We start from the raw sequence: 19,964 nt of genomic DNA, 5'->3' as shown, positions 1-19,964 counted from the left end.
CTCTTTTGTACACGTTGGGTTGTGGACATCACATTGGGGGTTTAAGGGGGAGGGTTATATATGTGTGTGGTAACAGATAATGTTTCATGGTTACCTGTATGCATGTGTACAGTGCGTTTTATAAGTGTAACAAATGCTAATTGTACGGACTGAAGTCTGTCCACAGTGTAATCAACAACACAAATCTAGTAAGGGGCTTTGTTAGGGTATATTAGAGAAAAAAATAATCAGTAGTCCCAGGTAGCCAGTGGGTGGGGGGCTGTGCCCCCGTGTGTGAAAACACACACACACAGCTTTGGAAACCTAGCCAATCCTCCATCTGTGCTCATGGAGAAGAGCCACGGCAGGGGTCTAGGGAAACGGTATTTAACACAATCACTCCAGAATGCCTGAGGAATCAGGAATTTGAACCAGATCAATTTTCTTGTTTGTTGTTTGTTTCTGAAGGTCAAACAGAAAGCCCTTCAGTTTCAAACCTTCCTGCCCAAAGTCTTCCTAAAGCGCCCGGATCCACGTCCCTGCCCTGCCTAACGTACTGTAGCCTACTGGATGTGACAGATTCGTGCTTTCGTGACGGTAGCACTCGAAAGGCCTGGCTGTCACGGCTCTAAACATGAGTCTTCGTTTCGAAACACAGTGGGCATTGAAGGTAGGGACCACTGGGGTGAGAGGAAACTGATTTAATCGATCAGTTCCCCAAAGCTAGAGGTAGCCTGCCATTCAGAAAACTGGTGGGGGTGGGGGTGACAGCTGTGTCCCACATAACTTGTTTCATTGTAACCAGTCGGGGGTGGGGGGTGTGATGACTGGCTTTGAGGTGCCTGTTAGTGCCTGTCAGAGTCCTCAGGGAGCCACAGTTAATGATGTCGGGTAATGAAGTTAAACAGTAGCAACCATGTGAAGGAGGACCCGGATCCATGTGTCTGCTGGAACTCACCGACTTCCCAAACCATGCTGAGACAGAATCACTCATCTAACAAATACAAAATGGGGCTCTGAAGTGCACAGGGGCAGGATCCCACAGCTCAAGCTGTGGTGTGGGAAGTGGAACTCAGAGCGGCCTGACTCCACAGCCCACTTCCCTCCTCCGGAGCCTGTGACAAACATGGCTTCTCTCTCTCTTCTGCTTTCCCAGGAGTTCATGGGGACCCAGCAACTGTGGTTTAAGAAGCTAAAATTTAAAAAAAAAAAAATCATTTTGTCCGGGAAGCTGGCCTGGTCAGACTGGTAGTGAAATATGGGTAGAAATAATCCTGGTTTGGAGGACAAGGGGAGGCAAGAGATCCTTGGATAGGCTGCCATTAAACTGCTTTGCCTAAAAACTGCCTCTCGGCCTGTGCCCAAAGAAGCAACCTGTACAGGCTGTACAATCCAGTTGTGCTCTCACAGCTGGGACACATGTCGTCATGAAGCTGCTGCAGCCATGACGTAGGGACTGTCCCACCTCCCGTAAGAGCTGTTTCCCTGGAAACAAGAAGGTAACTAATATCCAGTTAGGATGGCCAATTTCTCCTTCATCACAGTTAATATTTTAAAGATGTCATTTTAGAATATACAGTGATATATGGTGGAATTCTCTTAGGGCGTTCTGACTCTAAATGAACCCATATCTATCTGTGTTTAAAAGCACCCTTTGGTGATGCTTTTTTATGTCATATACGAGTCAAAAGTGTCAGTACTTATTACTCTGTTTCTTTTGGTAAAGACATCAGCAGAGGAGCAGCAATACTATGTGTAGAGGATGTCCTGATATGGTGAGTCAATAACAATTATAAGCAATTAAAATGTGTTGTAAAAAGATTAGTTGCAGAGCAACTAAAAGCCATACTGGGGGCCAGAGAAGCAGCTCAGTGGTGAAGAACACTTGCTGCTCTTGTAGAAGACCCGGGTTCTGTTCCCAGCACCCATATGGTGGTTCACAACTATCTGAAATTTCAGTGCCAGGGGGTTCTAATCCCTTGTCTGTCCTCACTAGGCACCAAACACACATGTGGTCCACATACAATCAGGCAAAACACACATACCAAATAAAAATAATAGTGGGAGGTGTAGACTGTGAATCGCAGGCCTACTCACATTGGTCACCACAGCCAGGATGGCTATTCCTTGCATGATGGGCTGCCATGCGCCGATATCCCGGGCTTTTTCTGGCACCATGCGTCTATACTGAGTCGTCAGCTTCCACGCGTCCACTCTTATTTCCAATATATTGTTCACCAGAGCCAGCAGGGGAGCCAGTGGAAAAGAGGCCACAAATAAGGTGACGAACCCAAACTGAATAACTGTCAACGAAATGGACACATGTCACGGAGAGGAGGACAGACGGCAGGACAACGTATTTTTTCCTTTATCCTTGTAAAGAAAGAGAAAGGCAAACAAAGAACCCGCCCGAGGGAGGAGACACATTCACAGCCAATCACAACTCAGCGCTCACAGCAAGACGACGTAAACAAAACGCAAATATGAAATCTAAAGAAAGGAGACTGAGCGCACCTTATTTCCTTCACATAGATTCACTCAAGAAACAACAGATTGAAAACTCATTGACTACACCACAGTGACTTCCTGGTAATATGTTCCCTTTGCATGTTAAGATAATATTAGAAGCAGATTCATGGCTTGGGATCTAAAGAGCAAAGTGGGAGTATCTAACAATCAAAGAGAAACCGAAATGTGGGGGTATGAAGAGGGTGACGGAGAATGTTGGGAGTGTGCTGGCAATAAGCAAACAGAGTGCAAAGCCTTGAGAGACTTCCTCCACTCAGCCATCCTCCAAGCCCTACATCCCACCGTCCCACAAGCCCTCACCCCTGCATGGAAGCTTCTCGTGTCTCTCTGAAAGTGGTCGCACATTCCAAAGCCCAGGAGACTCTTGACCCCGCTAAAGACAGATCGTTTTTGACAGGGCCAAGCATCTCCCTCTCCATGGGATGGTTTTTCTTGACTTGTTTCGCTTAATTTAAAAAGCCAAGTTATATATTAACTAAGAGCCTCTAAAACACAATTACCCACAGGGCTTCAACTGCTTTCCCAGTTGTAGCAACTCACAACGTTTTAGTGCTGACTTTCCCTCCTGTCTTATGCACCTTTCTGCCATGGTCCAATCCCTCCTGAGCGATGACGTCACCCTCAAAAGCTTTCTCTGCAGAAATAACCCTGCTGGAGTCCTCCCCCTGCTTTGCTCCTCTGCCCGGGCCTCCTCAGCACTCTGGCAGTCTCTTATAACTCCTGCTGGGCATGCCTGACCCACCCACATGGCCTCACCTACGGCTCCTTGGTGCTGGACCTGTGCACCCCCTTTTCCCAGTAACATTACCATCCTGATGTCCTACAGACCCCAGAGCCATCTCTTCACCAGCTCCCCTTCTGCTTACACTCTGCGTATTCTATATCCTGAGAGTTATCTTAGAAATTCTCTTCCTCATCTGCTATCTGAGTCACCCCTTCAATGTTCATCAAGCCAGTCTCCCCTCTTCTATTCCCATGCCCACAACCTCTGTTTAGGCACTCATCACTTAAACGAACTAACTGCTGATAATGGGTGTGGTGGTGCATGCCTTTAATCCCAGCACTTGGGAGGCAGGCAGATCTCTGTGAGTTTGAAGCCAGCCTGGTCTATAGAGATATTTCCAGGACAGCTGGGGCTGTTACACAGAGAAACTGTCTCAAAAAAATAAAACAAAGAGTTAATTGTTTAACCTCTTAATTATTGTCCTTTCACCAAACAGAGACCCCCATCCCAAATAGCTTCCACTCTGCTTCTGGAATAATCTGACCTTCAACAAAAACACTACACAATTCGCTTGCTTACCAATATTCCCACAAACCCCCATTCTTTCTTATGAATCCTAAGCCCCACACAGAGGCCACCATGTATGTCTGTAGTTTACTTAATATTCTAATCACTGAGCCTCTGCTTCAGCCATGCTTTGTCTACAGAACTCCGAAGCAGTCACAGGGGTGACTCTGTATTTTAAAACATGCCTGACAATCACAGGGGTGACTCTGTATTGTAAAACATGCCCGGTTCTCCACTATTCGGCGTGTACTGTCCATTTCCTTCACCTTCATTCTTTTGATACTACCATTCTCTTTTCAAAAATCACATTCAAACAGCACCTGCTTGACCAAGTCTTCTTTGGCTTTTCTAAAGTAAACCACTGTGTGTCAAGCTCCATGAGAACATGCACCAAGTCTTAGCTTGGTATCTCTGGCAAATAATACAGTGCTTGGCACAGTGGTACACCCACCACTGGGCACTGCAAGAAGAGACAGGAATTCCACATCTGCCATACTAGAAAGCCATTCTTTTAAAGACTAGAAGTCTTCTCTTCAGGTTGTGGACAGGAAGAAGCAAAGAACTAGAGAGTGCAGCACATCCAGGAGGCGTGGCACAGGGAGAAAAGGGGTGAGCCGAGGGGATGCTGACGAGCGAGACATTCACAGCAGTAAGTAAATGCAGAGGAGAATAGACGGGGATCATTGTGATGCGTGGTGCTGTCACCTTGACAGGACCTAGAATCTCCTGTGAACTGGGCCTCTGGGCACGCCTGTCAGGAGAATCTTGATTACATTTATTGATGGAAGAAGACTCTTTGACTGTGGGCATGGCTATTCTGTGGGCGGGGACACCTGGGCCGTATGCAATGTCAAAAGCAAGGCAAACATTAGCATGCATACATCCTTCTGTTTCTGCGGATGGGATGTGACCAGCTGCTTCAGGCTCTGGCTGCCTGGACCTCCCCTTCGTGAGGGGCTGTATGTTGAACCGGGGGCTGTAATGAACCCTTTTCCCCTTAAATGGCTTCTCTCAGGCTATTTTAACTCAGCAACAGGAAAGGAATGAAAATAGCCATTATTCTCATGACTTTGGAAAATGAGCTTGGAGAGGGGTTGAACAAGGCAAAGGTGTGGAAAAGGGAGTCCAGAGACACAGGGGGGCTCACCGCCTCACTCTGGTGCCCTTCACTATGCCATTGGCCAACCGTGAAGCTGTCACCAAAGAGACCTGTGTCTAGGACAGGTAGAACCCAGGTACAAAACAGCATCTTCAGCTTCCAGCTCTAGTATCAATTGCTGCTCTTCTCTCTGCCCCCCCCCTTTTTTTTCCTTGAGACAGGGTTTCTCTATGCAGTTTTGGAGCCTGTCCTGGATCGTGCTCTGTAGACCAGGCTGGCCTCGAACTCACAGAGATCCGCCTGGCTCTGCCTCCCGAGTGCTGGGATTAAAGGCGTGCGCCACCACCGCCCGGCTGCTGCTCTTCTCTTATGTTCTGCGCCTTAAGTCCTCAGAGTTGAGGACCTAACATTCTGCCGGGCAACTTTGGCTACTACCTCAGCATGATTCAATCTCAAATCACGGGGAAATGTACTAAATAGAAAACAAAACTTTTGCTGGCAGCAGTAACAGCAAGAACAAAAATTCTAGGGCACACAGCCCCAGTGGGCACTGGGAGTAGGCGGGGCAATGCAGACATGCTCCAAAGTCAACAAATATCTGTGAGTACTAGGTTCCAAGTACTGGTGCTAAGGGCTTGGCAGCTGGGTCCAGTAGGGGGAGGGGCATTCATACATGCACAGGATTATGGGAGCCAGGGCTACTCGGCCCTACAAGAGCAGCAAGGCAGACTGGCTCTGCTGAGGGCCAGCAAGAGCCAGTCAGACAGGAAAGAAAGGGAAAGAGCTGTGGTTGGTGGAAGGCACGGACCACCTGTGGGACGCTGACATTGATGAATGTAGGAGAACACTGCGAAGGTCACCTCGGAGTGACATTACTCCCAGAGACAATATTTATATTTAGAGAAATGAACCAAGAATTCAAAGGGCACTGAAAATTTTATCTTTCACAGCCTAGAAGGACTAAACACAGATTTCACTGGGTTACCAAATACAAAGTAACATATTGTCTATGCTCTGAAACTGAGGAAGCTCTCCAAGTCATTGGGAATTCTTGGGATGGCTATAAAGCATTGTAAGAAACCTCAAAGTCTGTCTATAGCAGCTGTTATGATAGAATATATCGTACATATATATAGTAGAGTAGGATCAGACCAAATTAATTAGTTCATAACTATTTAACAGGCCCATGAAACCCTAAAAGTCTGTTCATCATCTCCCCAGAGCATGGCTATGTAACTTTCCCCCTTAACTTCATTAATTTAACTAATCAGTTGGTATAAGTGGGGGGAATAACTTCCTCTGAAGTCTTTGTGCTGGGGAGAGGCTCAAATAAGTAATGTTCTATGCCAGGGAGCTACTATTAATGCTGATCACAGCTCTAGTAAGATAGTAATTGTCTCACAATCCATTCCGTACTGATGCTGCGCCCTTAAAAAAAAACCAATCTTGATAAAAAAACAAAAACAAATTTCATATCTGACCCCAGGCTGATACACACAAAGTGGACTGTTTTCCTCACCCAGACAAACAACTACTTCTATGTATTATGCATACTTTCTAAAAGATATTTTATACACAGAATATGATTTAATAACCTACCAACTGTTTGTAGGAAGCAGTGTCCTGGCAGAGACACTAACCCCTTTGCACAAACACAAAGCCTGTCAGATTTTGTGCATATTTTTCTGTTCTCCCAAGCTTAAAAAATTGTGATTTGTTGTAAAGGTTAGGTCAAAGGGCAGAGATACAAAATATGTAAATGGTCAGCCATCTTTTAGAATTAAGCATGTCATTCACAATAGAAAGGTTAGTGTTCCTGATGAAAATCTGTTCTGAGATGCATTGATTTAAGGCAACAGAGCTCAAAACCATGTTCAACTGATGAAGACAAAGAGCCTGTGCAGGTAGTCCACAAACAGACAAGACACCCAAGGAGGTGGGGCAGGCCCTGTGCCAAGTCCTGACTAACTCCAGGCCAGCAGAATGGCTCCTCACCCATAGGGTCACTCAAGGCACCACAAACCCTGCCCAGAAGAAACAAGAGGCCATCTGAAGCAGGAGTGAGGTATGAAAGGGAGCCAGGGACTCTTCCTGCCACGAGGAACTGTGTTCTCACAGGCTTGCTCAGTGATTCTGTTCTGGCCAATAGCAGTTCCTGTATGGACGCTAGCATAACCTGAATGAATCGTACCTAGTGATAGTGATTGGGGTTCATTCACAGACAACATGGTCAGCATGCTTTGCGAACTTATAGTGAAGTAGTACCTCATGGAAAATTCCATTTCGATGCATGGTAATAAATCCTTAGCTTTGAACAACGTAAGTACTAACAAAACCACACACAGCCATCATATTTGAAAGCTTTGATTTTTCTCCACTCTATACTTCTGTCCAGTGGAGAAAAACAAACTATTCATATCAATGTGCTAAATAATTTTGTAGCTCAACCACAGATTCCTTCAGCTCCAACACATACCCCAGCATATTTTACTGAATACTTACTCATTTCAAGATACTCATAGAACAACCCTAGCCTGCCCATGGGCTGCAGATGGTAATCCTGTTCCCATCGTGGAGTTATCTTCTCTGATCCCGAAACTCTTTTATATCGTCCAATCAGATTCATAACCCATCTGCCAGAAACAAATAATCAAATTATAAGTTAGAATGAACATTGTCAGACCCACATCATGAAGAATTTCTTTGCTGTCTCAAAGCTGAATAGGTAGTCCTCCCAAGAAATTAGCTTCTCCTTTGCGTGCTAAATACCTTCAGTTTGATGGCTCAGCGTTTAAGAGCACTGACTGTTCTTCCAGAAGACCCAGGGTTCAGTTCCCAGCACCTACATGGCAGCTCACAACTGTCTGTAACTCTAAGATCTGACACCCTCACACAGACAGACGTACATGCAGGCAAAACACCAATGCACATAAAAAAAAAATAATAAATGATTAAAAAATATCTTCAGTTTTCCATTTTTTCCTTCTAATCATTAAAAACATTTTTTTTTTTCAGGGTGAAAATAAGCAAAATGAAGATGGTGATGCAAGCTGGTGGTACCTGCTGTGGACAAGTTCTGTCTGTAACGGTGTGCAGGGGGAACTGAGGATGCTCACCTTGTGGCATTAAGTGTGGGGCTGTGAAGGGGGTAGGGGGTCTGAGCAGCAGAGCTGGAACCTCCTCCAGGTTGGGGACTAGTGGCCACAGACAGCCTGAGGCAGGAGCAGACCTGCCTTAGACAGCACAACACAGAAGCTCCAGGGGTCCCCGGAAGGAGGAAGCAAGGCTAGATATAGCACTGGGGTGGGATCTAAGCGTGAGGGTTGGGGTGTTCTTAGGGAAGTGGGGGGCTACTGCAGAACGCTAAGCACAAAAATGACAAACCAGGTCTCAGCCTCTGCTGTGAACCAAACAACTGCAGGACAAGGGAAGACAAAGTATGTCCTTTAGATCGGGGCAGAGTCAGCCCTGCACACTACCACTGCATGCTGCTCCCATCCAGCCGCCTGTTTTCTCTTCTTGAACATCATGCTTCTCGTGTCCCTGATAAATGCTTCCCACCTTTCCCAGGGCACTCTGCCTGGAAAAGGGACCCGAGATGGCAACAGAATTGTCTTTCCATGCATCTGTGACAAAGAACCTCCGCCCCCTCAAGTAACAGCTGGCTTCAGTACACACACAGCATCTCCCACACTTTGGGTGCTTAGACAGCAGGTTTGTGTGGGTTTGGAATTCTGACACTGAGGACTCCTTACGGGACTGTAAAAAAAACAAATGCTACAAGAAAATGGTTCAGGCCCTCACCTGTTCCTCAAGGGCACCAGGTGCTTAAGATTCGAGGCTGACCAGCCTTCCTGGACCTTGTAGTAAAGCTTACTCGGGGCAGATGCTCTTCCACGGAACATAGCCCCGAATTCCCCCTCTCCCCACTTCCTCTGTAGGAGGTCAGGCAAATGGAGGAACTCAGACTGGGATGTCCTTGAATCTGAACCCACATTTTCCTGCTTCCTAGCTTCTCTGGTAAAGTTAAAATGTGCTGATATACATTGGCGAGGGCCGATGCCAGGCTTAATGGGATTCAAGACAGGTAAAAGGGGCCAGGACCTTTCCTCACACTCACAGGACTTCCTGCCTACCATACACGCTAACAGGCAGAGGCCATGGAAGACGGAGCTAAGATACTGGGACCTTGGCTTCAAGGTGTGGAATGTTTGTGGACACCGAAGCCTCTTCTATGTCAACCCAAAGATCTGAGGACGCCCTGGAATCAAAGGCCACACCTTACAAGCCTTCATGACACCAAACCATGACAAATATGGGCTTGGCCTCTATTGGTTTATTTATTTTTTTGCTCTGCCTCCCACTCCCCAGCCACTTAGGCACACTGTCCGTGCCCTAGAAAAAGCAGGCATTTTTCTTCTGGGGATTCCAATCCACCTCACTTGGCAGATACTCCCCTCCTCACCACACTGTTCCAACCCCCCCGCCCCCCAAACATACACTGTAGACACAGCAGATGACTCTCCGCCTGGCTTCAGGAGCTAGAGACTCCAAGCCTCTTGCTCCCTTTCCCTGAGTTAAATCCACCCATCTTTGCCCTGAATCTTTGGAGGTTTTTTCTGTTGTTTTTAAACAACCCCCCCCCACACAAAACCAAACAACAACAACAAAATAAAAATAAAAGCAAAAACAAAACTGGGCTATGATTCTGGAACCAGCTCTCAACCTTGACTACACATAAGAATTACCACAGATTGAAAAAAACAAACAAAAAACCACCAGAGAGCCTCTCCCTCCCCTGCTAGGATTAGAAGCAGAGGTTACAAAGTCATTTCTGTACAAATCTACCATAACATTAACAAAACACATAGTACTAAATTTCCCTTTACTCAGTTATTTTTTTACTATGTTGTGATAGCATTTTGTATCTCATTCTCTCTTGGCCTTTTATCAAACTAGAGCCAGATGCCATTTCCATTTAGGTACATCCCACCCACAAGCACACATCACTCTGTGACTATTTCACACCTGAAGTCAATATTCTGGTGAAGGATGAGTGTGTCTGTCGAGGCCGCATCCACAGCCTCTCTTGAAGAGGGGTATTTTCTACTACAACAGTCCCTTCTCTGGTTATGTAAGTGCACGGCCATTTTGAAAGAGAAAAGATATATAAAGGGGAAAAAAAATGTCACAGCCACCCCCTAGTTAAATCTAAGGATACTCATGTTCTAAGTGTTCGGGGGTTTTCATTTTTTTTTTTTTTAATGTTAACACGGTCTTTTGTAAAGAAAAAAAAAATCCCTAGGATGCCTTGAATATCAGTGCTGGGATGACCAGAGGGCCGACATTCTCGGGGTCCAACAACACACCAATCATTTATTCACTCAAGTGCTCACACCCAGTGCTTTCTCTGTACCTGGGATCAGTCTACATGTAGGCTCAGCTCAGTGTAGGAATCCAAGCTGAATGAAGGGTGTGGAACTGAAGTGACCAAGTCTAAGAAATTCTGATCAAATACCCTTTACTGCATTCCTTTGACGTAGCAACCTCACATGAACGCTGTCATGCCTCTTCCCTGGCTCCAGCACTCTTCAGAGGAGTGAGGTTCTGGGAGGAGGGGTAACGGGCACACCACTGTACCGGATTCTGTGTGGAACTAAGGCACTGGTCCGCACACAGCATAGCCCCAAGGACACTGCTCCAACTGAAACTTGGCATTCTTAGGTTTAGAGCCAGGGGAAGAGAATTAAAAACATGACTTTATTTTCTTTGGCCAGAATGGAAATCTCTGCACTTGTTAACAATAAGCTTACTTGAAGTCAAAATTTCTCAGAATTAATTTAGGAAATATACCCTCCCCACTAACTTTTAAAAACTCAGAAAATAGCTCACTGTCAAGCAGTTCCTTATCAAGAAAATTAAGTGTTAAATAATCTACTTGGCTTAGAAAGTGCTGCTTTAGTAGTATAAGAATGAGTTAAAATATTTTAAAACACATTTCCATATTGAAACAGCGTGATTTGCGCATGACCTACTTTCACTTATCTGGAAAAACAAGACTATGAACTTGATGAAAGGAAGGGGTTGTTTTCTGTGCAGCAGGATTAAAGTTATCTCCCAGCTAAAGCTGGAATCCTTTCCTGGGATGGGAGTGTCGTCTTTGAGACGGGCCGTGACAGTTCCCATCGAGGAGGGAGAAAAAAGCCCCAGTGATGTGGACGCACTGAGACCTGAGTCAGCTAACTATTCCAGAGAGAACGAACAGAAACCTGGCAGTGCAGGAGACACAGATTCAGGGCAGAAAGACAACATCTTAGGTAGTGGGGGAACACAGTGAAAAATGCAGAACATTGCAGCCTAAACCAGGTGGTGAGTTTTAAGCCAATCTACCCCACTGCAGAGCGGGTACAAGACTTTACAAAGGAAGGATTTTTTTTTTGAAATGTCAATTCTAAGTTTACCTTCATGCTTGAGTGAGTGGCTTGAGAGGCCGTTTAGACGAGGTGACACTCTGCATCGGTGTTGACATGGAATAGAAAAGGGTTCACAGAGGATGCAGAGTGGTAGGAGGGGGATCAGAAGTTCCATGAAAGCAAAAATGGAAACCAGAAACTTCTTTGAAAAAGTAAGCAGCATGTGGGCAGGGCAATGGTCTCCCAAAGGGGTTCCCTGCCGGTCTCATAGAAACATGGGCCTCAGGACAGACCATCATCCTGGATGTAGGGAGGGATGAGAACCACAGAGCAGGGGCAGAGGCGTGACAGACAGCATCCCAAGGGAAGGGTCTGGGCGGCCACAAGGCCAGGAAAGGCAAAGGCTGATTCACCTAAGAACTTCTGGAAAGGCCCTGGCTAGCCAGCACCGTGGTGTTAGCCCAGTGAGACCCATGTTAGACATCTGACCTCCAGGGCTGGAGGACTTCAAACCTTATTTTAACCCAGTGACTTTGTAATAATTTGTTACACTGCAATGGAAAACTACGATATCAAGTGTTCTGTTTGCAGGAAATGCAGATGGTGCTGGCTGTCGACAGATCCCACAACAGGGCCCTTGCTAACTATCCGGAGGGTAACTGTGCCCTGCTGCTGGGCTCTTTTTTTTTTTAAAGGAAACCATTTAAAATCCCCATGGTAACTGTTTCCGATGCCTTGGGGATGTCTGTTCTTGACAACACTGAGTCTGGAGTCACGGGATTCTGGAGTTGAATCCCACAGCAACCTCTCACTGCCAGTGTGATCTTGGGTAGACCTTTTAACCTCTTTAAGCCACAGATCTTCATTAGCAAAAGGAAGATTCAAGTAAGATCTATGAAATTAAACTATATAAATGTATACATGCACACATAAACATGCACATGAAAACATAGAGCACCTGCTGCAGAGACTGGTACACGTTAGGCATGTAACACACTGCTATTAATGACTTGATGCATGAGGGTGGGAGGTGCTATGTGGATGTTACGGCAGTATGTAGCACATAACTCTAACAAGGGCCCTTTCTCAAAGGCCTCTGCTGAGTCGGCCACCAGTAACAGCCTAAGAGGCATAAACTACAGCCAGTGGGATTTCTGTTAAACGTGAAGATGAAGAAGGTCTTGTATAACACTACTGTATGTGCTTGTGTGCATGCACGTGTGTTTACACATGTGTACAGGAACATGTAAGATCCACAGGTTGGCATCAGGCGTCTTCCTCAATCAGTCTTCACCTAGCTTTTTTCAGGCATGGTCTATCACTGATCCCAGAGCTGGCCAATTCAGCTATGCTCACTGGCCAGCCAGTGAGCTCCCCAGTGTGGAGGTTACAGGCATGTACGACAGTGCCTGGCTTTTTATATGGGTACTGGGGATCCCCAACTCCAGCCTTCATGCTCACACAGGAAGTACATTACAGCTGAGCCCCTGTATATCATCATTAAACATGTATAAACCACTGGTTAGACCTTGTCTAGAGGCCTTTAATCTCAATGGATTCTAGTCTGCTTTAGAGAGAGATGTATGGCTATGTGGGTAAATCATTTCAGTGGGTGGGCTGACCTGTCCCCCACGCTGACACCCAGGACTGCAGATCTGGTACTCACGGGAGCAGCACTTCCTGTATGTTATTCCAGATCGCCTTTCCGCCCATGATGATCGTCAGCTGCGTCGTCAGTTCAAGGAGACAGCCACCTGGGTCACACTGGCATGTTCCAAAGAAAACAACATTTAGATTTCAGGTGTGCAACTTGCAAAGAAGCATCGCATTAACATCTCTACTTGTTCTCTTAGGCTAAAAATATCCCCGCAACACACAAGGAAGTCACTATTCATTAGGCGGCCGAGAGAGAGCTGGCGGCAGCCTTCAACTGTCAAGAGAGTAACACCATTCTGGTTTCGCACCTCTTCATTTCTGTACTTGCCCAGCCAGTACACCGGGTCCCCTGGATAGCCTACAAATTTGCCCTTAAAGAACGCGATGTAGAAACACGAAGAGTAGTAGTTGACGAACTGGAACAAGAACATCTTCATGGTCAGGCTGTTCTCATAGTCAGTCTGGGTCCTTGGGAGTTCTGCGGTTAAAACAACAAGAAAGACCCTGAAATCCCAAACGGCTCTGAGACGCTAATCAAAGACTCTGATACCCGAGATAACATGCCGAAAGGATTACAATTCACACTGTTTCTATTGAATCTGCTTTCCATTTCTTAAAATAGCCAACCGTGTTAATTCTGAGTTTACACATTGTTATGAGCTCCCCTCCCATATAAACACAATTATCCTCCGCGGCAAGCCAAGCACGCACATTTACTTTTAAACTGCTCCTTAAAATTTATAAATGCCTTATCATCAAATGGGCAAGGACGGTTTTGGTCTAAAACCCCAGAGTTATTTTTGTTGTGGCTCTAGGGACCCAGGACCTCTGCCACTGAGGAACATGTCCGACCCCTTAGAAAATTAGCTGTGAACTGCCAAGGAGAGGCAAGTCTTTTGTCTCCTGAAATTGTAAGATTGGTGGAAGAAGAGCCATTGGCTGGAGGCATGTGGGGGGCACAAAGGGCTGTCCTCCTAGCTACGACTCTCAGCCAATCTGACTGTCATTCTGAGAACGACCCGGATGCATGTGGGGTGGGGGAAAGCCCCTAACTCCAGCCATGAAGCAGCTGCTTGGGACGCCAGCCAGCCGGTCAGAAGCAACACCCATTACATCAGGCGGAGCTGCTGAGAGCTGTATTAACAAGGACAGTGTGGGGGATGACATGCACCAATATGGCAGCTTGTCCTCGCTCTGGCTGAGGCGTGCACTTGCCGCTGGAGCTGTGACCCTCTTCCACTTGTTTGCAATAAAGAGAGTGTTTGCTTTCAGCACGAGAACACATGATCTAACGTCATCGAACGTATTCTTCAGCCCCGTGTGTTTACAGAGCCTGGACATTCCCGCCATTGTCTCCTCTGTGTCCCTCTTTCTGATACAAAGATGCACACTACATACTTCCCATATGGGCTGGAGAAAATACGTTTACACTCAAAATTTCCTAAGAATTTAAACCTACAGGGATGGAAATAAGTAAAGGTACTCTAAATATTTTGGAAATCATTCTAGCCAGGCAGAACCTCACCGAAGTTGGTGATCATGATGGCCACCTTCTCATAGATGGTGTTCAGGATCATGATGATGATGAAGCTGATGATGGAGGCTGTGATGGAGGTGGCCATCTGCGGCGTCAGGTACTTCTGGATTGGGTCTGTCCCATTGATGTTCTTGGGGAGGGTTGTCGAGAAGACAATGAACACGGACAGCCTGTAGACGATGATGCCAATCACAGAAGCGATGATGAGCAGAATCTGAAAGCACCAGCAGCGGTGGTGTGAGCCTCAGCGAGGGTCAGACCTGCACCGAGGCTGGCCCCCATGCTTAGATAAACAAGGGGCAGGTGCCGAGTGCAGGGCATCTCAAAGTGCCAGGGAAGAGTTGGAAAGTGGGGCAGAATGGGAAGAAACATGGGTACCAAAGGGGGAGCATCCACCATAGTGGGATACTGTTGATGATCAGACTGCTAGGCAAGAGGAGACATGGTGTCATTTACTACATATTCTATACAATTGTCCTATAAAACTAAGAGTGCTGAGGAAGACAGTCTATGTTAAAAGGAGTGGTACCTTCAGACAGCACAAAAGAGGAGTAACATTCTAGGTGGAAGGAGTGTTCATTGTGGTGATATTTTATTTGTGCTCTAACAAATAAAGCTCGCCTGGAGATCAGAAGAAAAAGCCATATGAAACATGGAGGTCAGGCAGTGGTGGCACACACACCTTTAATCCTAGAGCATTCGGGAGGCAGAGATTCATCTGGATCTCTCTTGAGTTCAAGGCCACACTGGAAACAGAGCCAGGCATGGTGGCACACGCCTTTAATCCCAGCACTAGTTAACCATAGAGGTCTGGAGGTCTGTACAGACAGACAGGAAGTGATAGAGCTAGGCGGAAAGAGGAAGTGATGTAGCTGGGCAGAGAGAGGAAGTAAGATGGCAGGGCACAGAAAGGTGTATAGGCATGAGTGTACAGGAAGTAGCTCTCTTGGGCTGAGGATTTCCTAGGGTAAGAACTTGTGGCTGTGGCTTGTTCTATTCCTCTGATCTCTCAGATTTCACCCCAATATCTGGCTCTGGGTTTTTTTTTTTTTATTAATATGATCATTTAGCAATTCGTGTTACAGTTCATGATCACAGACGCAATGCAAATGTCCCTTGTACAATACTAAATGGTTCAGGTGCACACTCAGCAGGGGTTTCTTCAGTTCTAATCCACAGAGAATCAGTCCTTCCACCAGACAGCCAGTCACAAAGAGTCAGCATGGGCTGCCTTGGCCTTTACCATGGTACCAGGGTCTAACTGCATCACTGGCCAAGGTCCCGGGCCGTTGGTATTGGCACAGGCCTCTGCTTTAAGAGCTCATGCTATTCACACTCAGGATCTCCTGGGCCACCATTCACACTGGCATCCCCACAAGCTCTGCTGTACAGACCGGCAGCGGCATTTCTGACTCTTACTTCCCAGGATCACTGGGTCGCCTACTACAAAGCCTGCATGGGGTAGGATTTTACTTTCTCAGTAAACAGGCTTGCTCTCTTTGGTCAGCATGAACTGCTTAAGACCCTTTCCTTACTTGATAAAAACAGCATTTAGACCAGTTGTTCACAACCTGTGGGTCATGACCCCTTTCAGGGGTGGGGGTGGGGGTGGGGGTCGAGTGACTCTTCCACATTGGTTGCCTCAGACCATCAGGTTTATCTGCTATTTATGTCACGGATTCATAGCAGTAGCAAAATTAGTTATGAAATAGCAATGAAATAAATTTAAGATTGGGGGTCACCACAACACGAGGAACTGTATTAAAGGGCCACAGCATCAGGGAGGTTGAGAAACCACTGATTTAGACAATGTTGGAGAGGCTCCTTTAAATTGTTGCCTACATCTTCTGTCTTGGATATACTTCAGAACCATGGACTCTGACTGCTTATGAGGAGAGTCGGGGAAAAGCAGTAGAGAACAGGAACTCTAGCACCAAGCAAGACACACCACATGTCAACATGCACTGAGCAACGTACAGGGATGAGCTACAGACTCCTGCACGTGAACCCCAACTCTGCCACTGGCTGTGGAACCTTGTACAGGTTAATCCCAGGCTTCCCTTTCCATATGTAATGGCAGAATACTACACCAAGGCCTAGGCAAAGCACGGGGTGGTATTAGCTGTGATTATGGCGACCAAAGTGTTAAAAAGACGTTTTCTAACTTGCCGTAAAATCTGCGGATAGAGCAGGCATTGTATTTCCCTGTAATCTCGCTCATTATCTCCTCCCCTTCACAGCTAAGTCTTGTGAAATGAAAAGGATTGCGTGTGTGTGTACGTGTAAATTAGCTAAGGCTGAGAAAAATTGGAAAAATGTAGCGTCTTCCTCCCCCAGCATAACACAAACAGGCCATTTAAGTTTCTCTAATAATCACCCCCACAACTACTCTTCCAGTTACTCAGCACCAGAGCACCCTTTAGATGCTCGGTGCCAACCTCAGCGCCCTTTCACTATTGAATTCTCATAAGTAGTCTGTACAGTAGGTAGGGTCAGAAGGAAGAGATACAGGCTGAAAGAGAGTTAAAATTAGTTCTAGATTAAGCTGACAGGCAGGGAGAGCATGAGCGTCACACCGACTCAAAGACACAGACCCTGGCAGCTCGGCCTCTCCTTGGCTCGGTTTAAGACTCTGGTATCTCCCACGGCTGTTCCAAACCTGGAGGCCTCTACAACTTTCCAGTCTGCTCAGAGCAGGGCACTTTCTTCCCTCAGGTTTATCTTTTTCTGACTCTAACTTTGACATTTTTCAGATCAAACTAGAGTGTGTGCTCACTATAGAGAACCTGAAAGTGCCCCATGGTGGATGGACTTAAGAGCCCTTTTCCATCTAGGAGAAAAGCCCGGCTTTGCTCTGTAGGGTCAACCTCTCCTCACATCTCAGCCTACTGGGTGTCCACTGGATGCTATCTAGGTTACAGTAGCTAGCCCTCATCAAAATTATACCTCAGACCTGGAGTTCAGTTTAAGGAACTGGAACCAACCTTCCCCTATTTCATTATCATACACTCCAAATAGAAATTGGCTTTATCATCTACAATTTTTTTTTAAAAAAAACCTTTTAATTATAAAAGGTAATATAAAGAAAAATGGTAAGATCATTCACTATTAAAATAAAAGCAAAATTCTTTCAGAACTATGCCTTATTTGCATATTAAAAGCCAGTTTTCATATTTTTATCTTTCCTTTTAACTCATCATAAGCCTTAAGAATTTCCCACATCATGGGATATTTCATGAGCATACTTTTGAAAGGATGTACAATATTCCATTGTCTGGCTAAGTCTGAAGTGGGAAGGACATTTTTGGCTGTGGTTTTCATGTGTGTACAGGCCTGTGTGTGTGCACATGTGTTATAAAATGAGATAATGTCTATGATGAAATCTTACCTCTCCATAAGATTTCCCCTTTATGACAAGATCTTGCTATGTGGCTTGGGCTGACTTGGAACTATCCTGCCTTGGCTCTGTGAATTACTAGGATTTACAGATCAGGGCAACCACTCTGGACTTTGATATAGTTCTTGATGCACAGTTTCTAAAAGCTAAACTAAGCTAGAGCACATAAATCTTTCCGAGTGTGTCTTAATACACATGGTCAACCTGCTTTCTAGGAAAGATGGAGAAACAACAGCACCTGGTCCCCTGTCACCTCAACACGGCGTCTCCAAGGAGGCCGAAAAGAAAAGCTCCTCATGGCATGCACTGGTCCTCCCGGGGTCAGGACATTTCCCATACGGGCCTCTGTGTCTTTCTGGGTTGGTGCACACGTGTGTACATTGTCACCTGCTGCGGAGCTGCGGTGGCTGTCTCACGGCTGACTGGGGGCTCTGTCCTAAAGGTATCCATCCTTGCATCACTCTGTGTGTTTGTATTCTTTTTCTGTTATTTTATTTACGTTCACTGTGTCGAAATCTTTACTTTTCTCCAAACCTGTACTTTTGTCTTCCACGGCTAGCGAAGTTTAGAAAGTCATTTCAGACCTACAGACTGCATTCATTCACATTTCCTTCTAGTTTACGGCTTACAGTTTAAAAAAAGTATTTTTGGGATTTATTACAGCACGTGGTTCAAAGTACAACCCTGACCTTTCCTTTCCCCAACACCTAGCAAGCATTCCCACTGTTCGTTAACTCAATCTGGATCTATAACCCTGCCTTTCGTATGCATTAAGTCACAAGACCAGAGCTTGGATCTGGCTGTCACATCCCATTCTTTAATCGGTTTATTCCTGAGCCCAACAAAGCTCTCATTAAATTATGTTAATAATATATTTTAATTAATAATAAACCAGAACTATTTTGTAAGTCTGATGTTTTTAGCAATGTCTTTATTTTTTTTCTTCCCTACCTAAAATCAGTTTTTAAAATTCCTTTTCTTTTCTTTAGTTTTTATGCCTTCTCCTTTGGCATATCTTTTTGTTATGGAAATTCCTACAATTTTTAATTTTAGTTGTTGCTGTTGCAATTTCTTAGAGTCCCTACTGCCTCCCACTTGGTTTCTTTGGTAGCAGTGTGGAAACTCCTGACCTGTTGACAGGAATGGGGTAGAAGGGACAGAAAAGCCACAGAGGACAGGAAGGTGCACCAACCTGGCAATACTCCATGTGGCAGCCAGGGAGCACTCAGGAGCCATCTCCCTATATGACACCATGTAGTGACCTCTCTGTATGAGACCACATAGGCACCTGGCTTGCACTTTCCTTGATATTTTAAATGAGATACTAAAGAAATTGTCATGTAATAAAAACAAAAAAATCAATTAAGCATAAGCTTGTGACAGTTTCCTACCCAGAATAAGACAGCGCTCGCACACAGCGTGATCCGGATACACTTCCCACAGGTAGTAAACGGGATGCGCTCCTCCTCCTGATGAAGAAAAAGAGCTGGTCAAGGGGGCAGCGCCAATGAAACTGTGGATATCTCTGGAGGTGTCAACAGGTCTTAGACTCAGTTAACCACCACCAAAACCCCAGTTGGCACTCGTACTGTTCTTACTCACAGCCAAGCAGTTAATGATCTCAGACACCAGGCCAAGGACAGCATTCGTCTGTTTATTTATTTATTTTGGTATTGGGTATTTAATTCAGGACGCTGAACTCGCCTGGCATGTGCTCTCAACTATCAGAGCTGTGGTTTTTGGTAAAGCTTTACGTGTTAACGTGGTGTAACAATGAATTTTTGGAGCATTTCCATCTTATAGTTTATTAAGAGAAGGAAACAAGACTCCTCCCGATTTACCTGGAAGAACAGCCAGAGTGTAACACCAGGTGTGAACCCTGGCTGGCATTCAGTCTGTGCCAGGTAGTCTCCTGAGTTTTACACACATCAAATGCCATCCATGCTCATGTTAGGAACACAGAAACATTCTATCACTCCATTTTATAGAGGAGGAAATGGAGACACAGATCCAGGATCCCCCCAGCCCATAAGCTGCTGTCATGCCTGCAACGTCAGCAATAT

At 45.7% G+C, this 19,964-nt stretch overlaps 1 protein-coding gene across 2 annotated transcripts in view; it reads right to left on the bottom strand.

The window, feature by feature from the left end:
• Ano6 (anoctamin 6) overlaps nt 1–19,964 on the bottom strand; it is a 187,960-nt gene that overhangs the window by 11,599 nt on the left and 156,397 nt on the right. For both annotated transcript variants that reach the window (XM_052748763.1, XM_052748764.1), the window contains 6 exons: nt 19,293–19,370; nt 14,493–14,718; nt 13,276–13,445; nt 12,978–13,075; nt 7,401–7,531; nt 2,077–2,282 (listed from right to left, as the gene is read on the bottom strand). In XM_052748763.1, the coding sequence (XP_052604723.1) occupies nt 2,077–2,282; nt 7,401–7,531; nt 12,978–13,075; nt 13,276–13,445; nt 14,493–14,718; nt 19,293–19,370 (909 nt within the window). The remainder of the gene's footprint in view (nt 1–2,076; nt 2,283–7,400; nt 7,532–12,977; nt 13,076–13,275; nt 13,446–14,492; nt 14,719–19,292; nt 19,371–19,964) is intronic.

This window comes from Peromyscus californicus, unplaced genomic scaffold (genome assembly GCF_007827085.1).
Source record: "Peromyscus californicus insignis strain IS unplaced genomic scaffold, ASM782708v3 Scaffold_20__1_contigs__length_68692818, whole genome shotgun sequence".
NCBI lineage: Eukaryota > Metazoa > Chordata > Mammalia > Rodentia > Cricetidae > Peromyscus > Peromyscus californicus.
The sequence above is the reverse complement of the archived record's forward strand: the minus strand, read 5'-3'. Positions and strand labels throughout refer to the sequence as shown.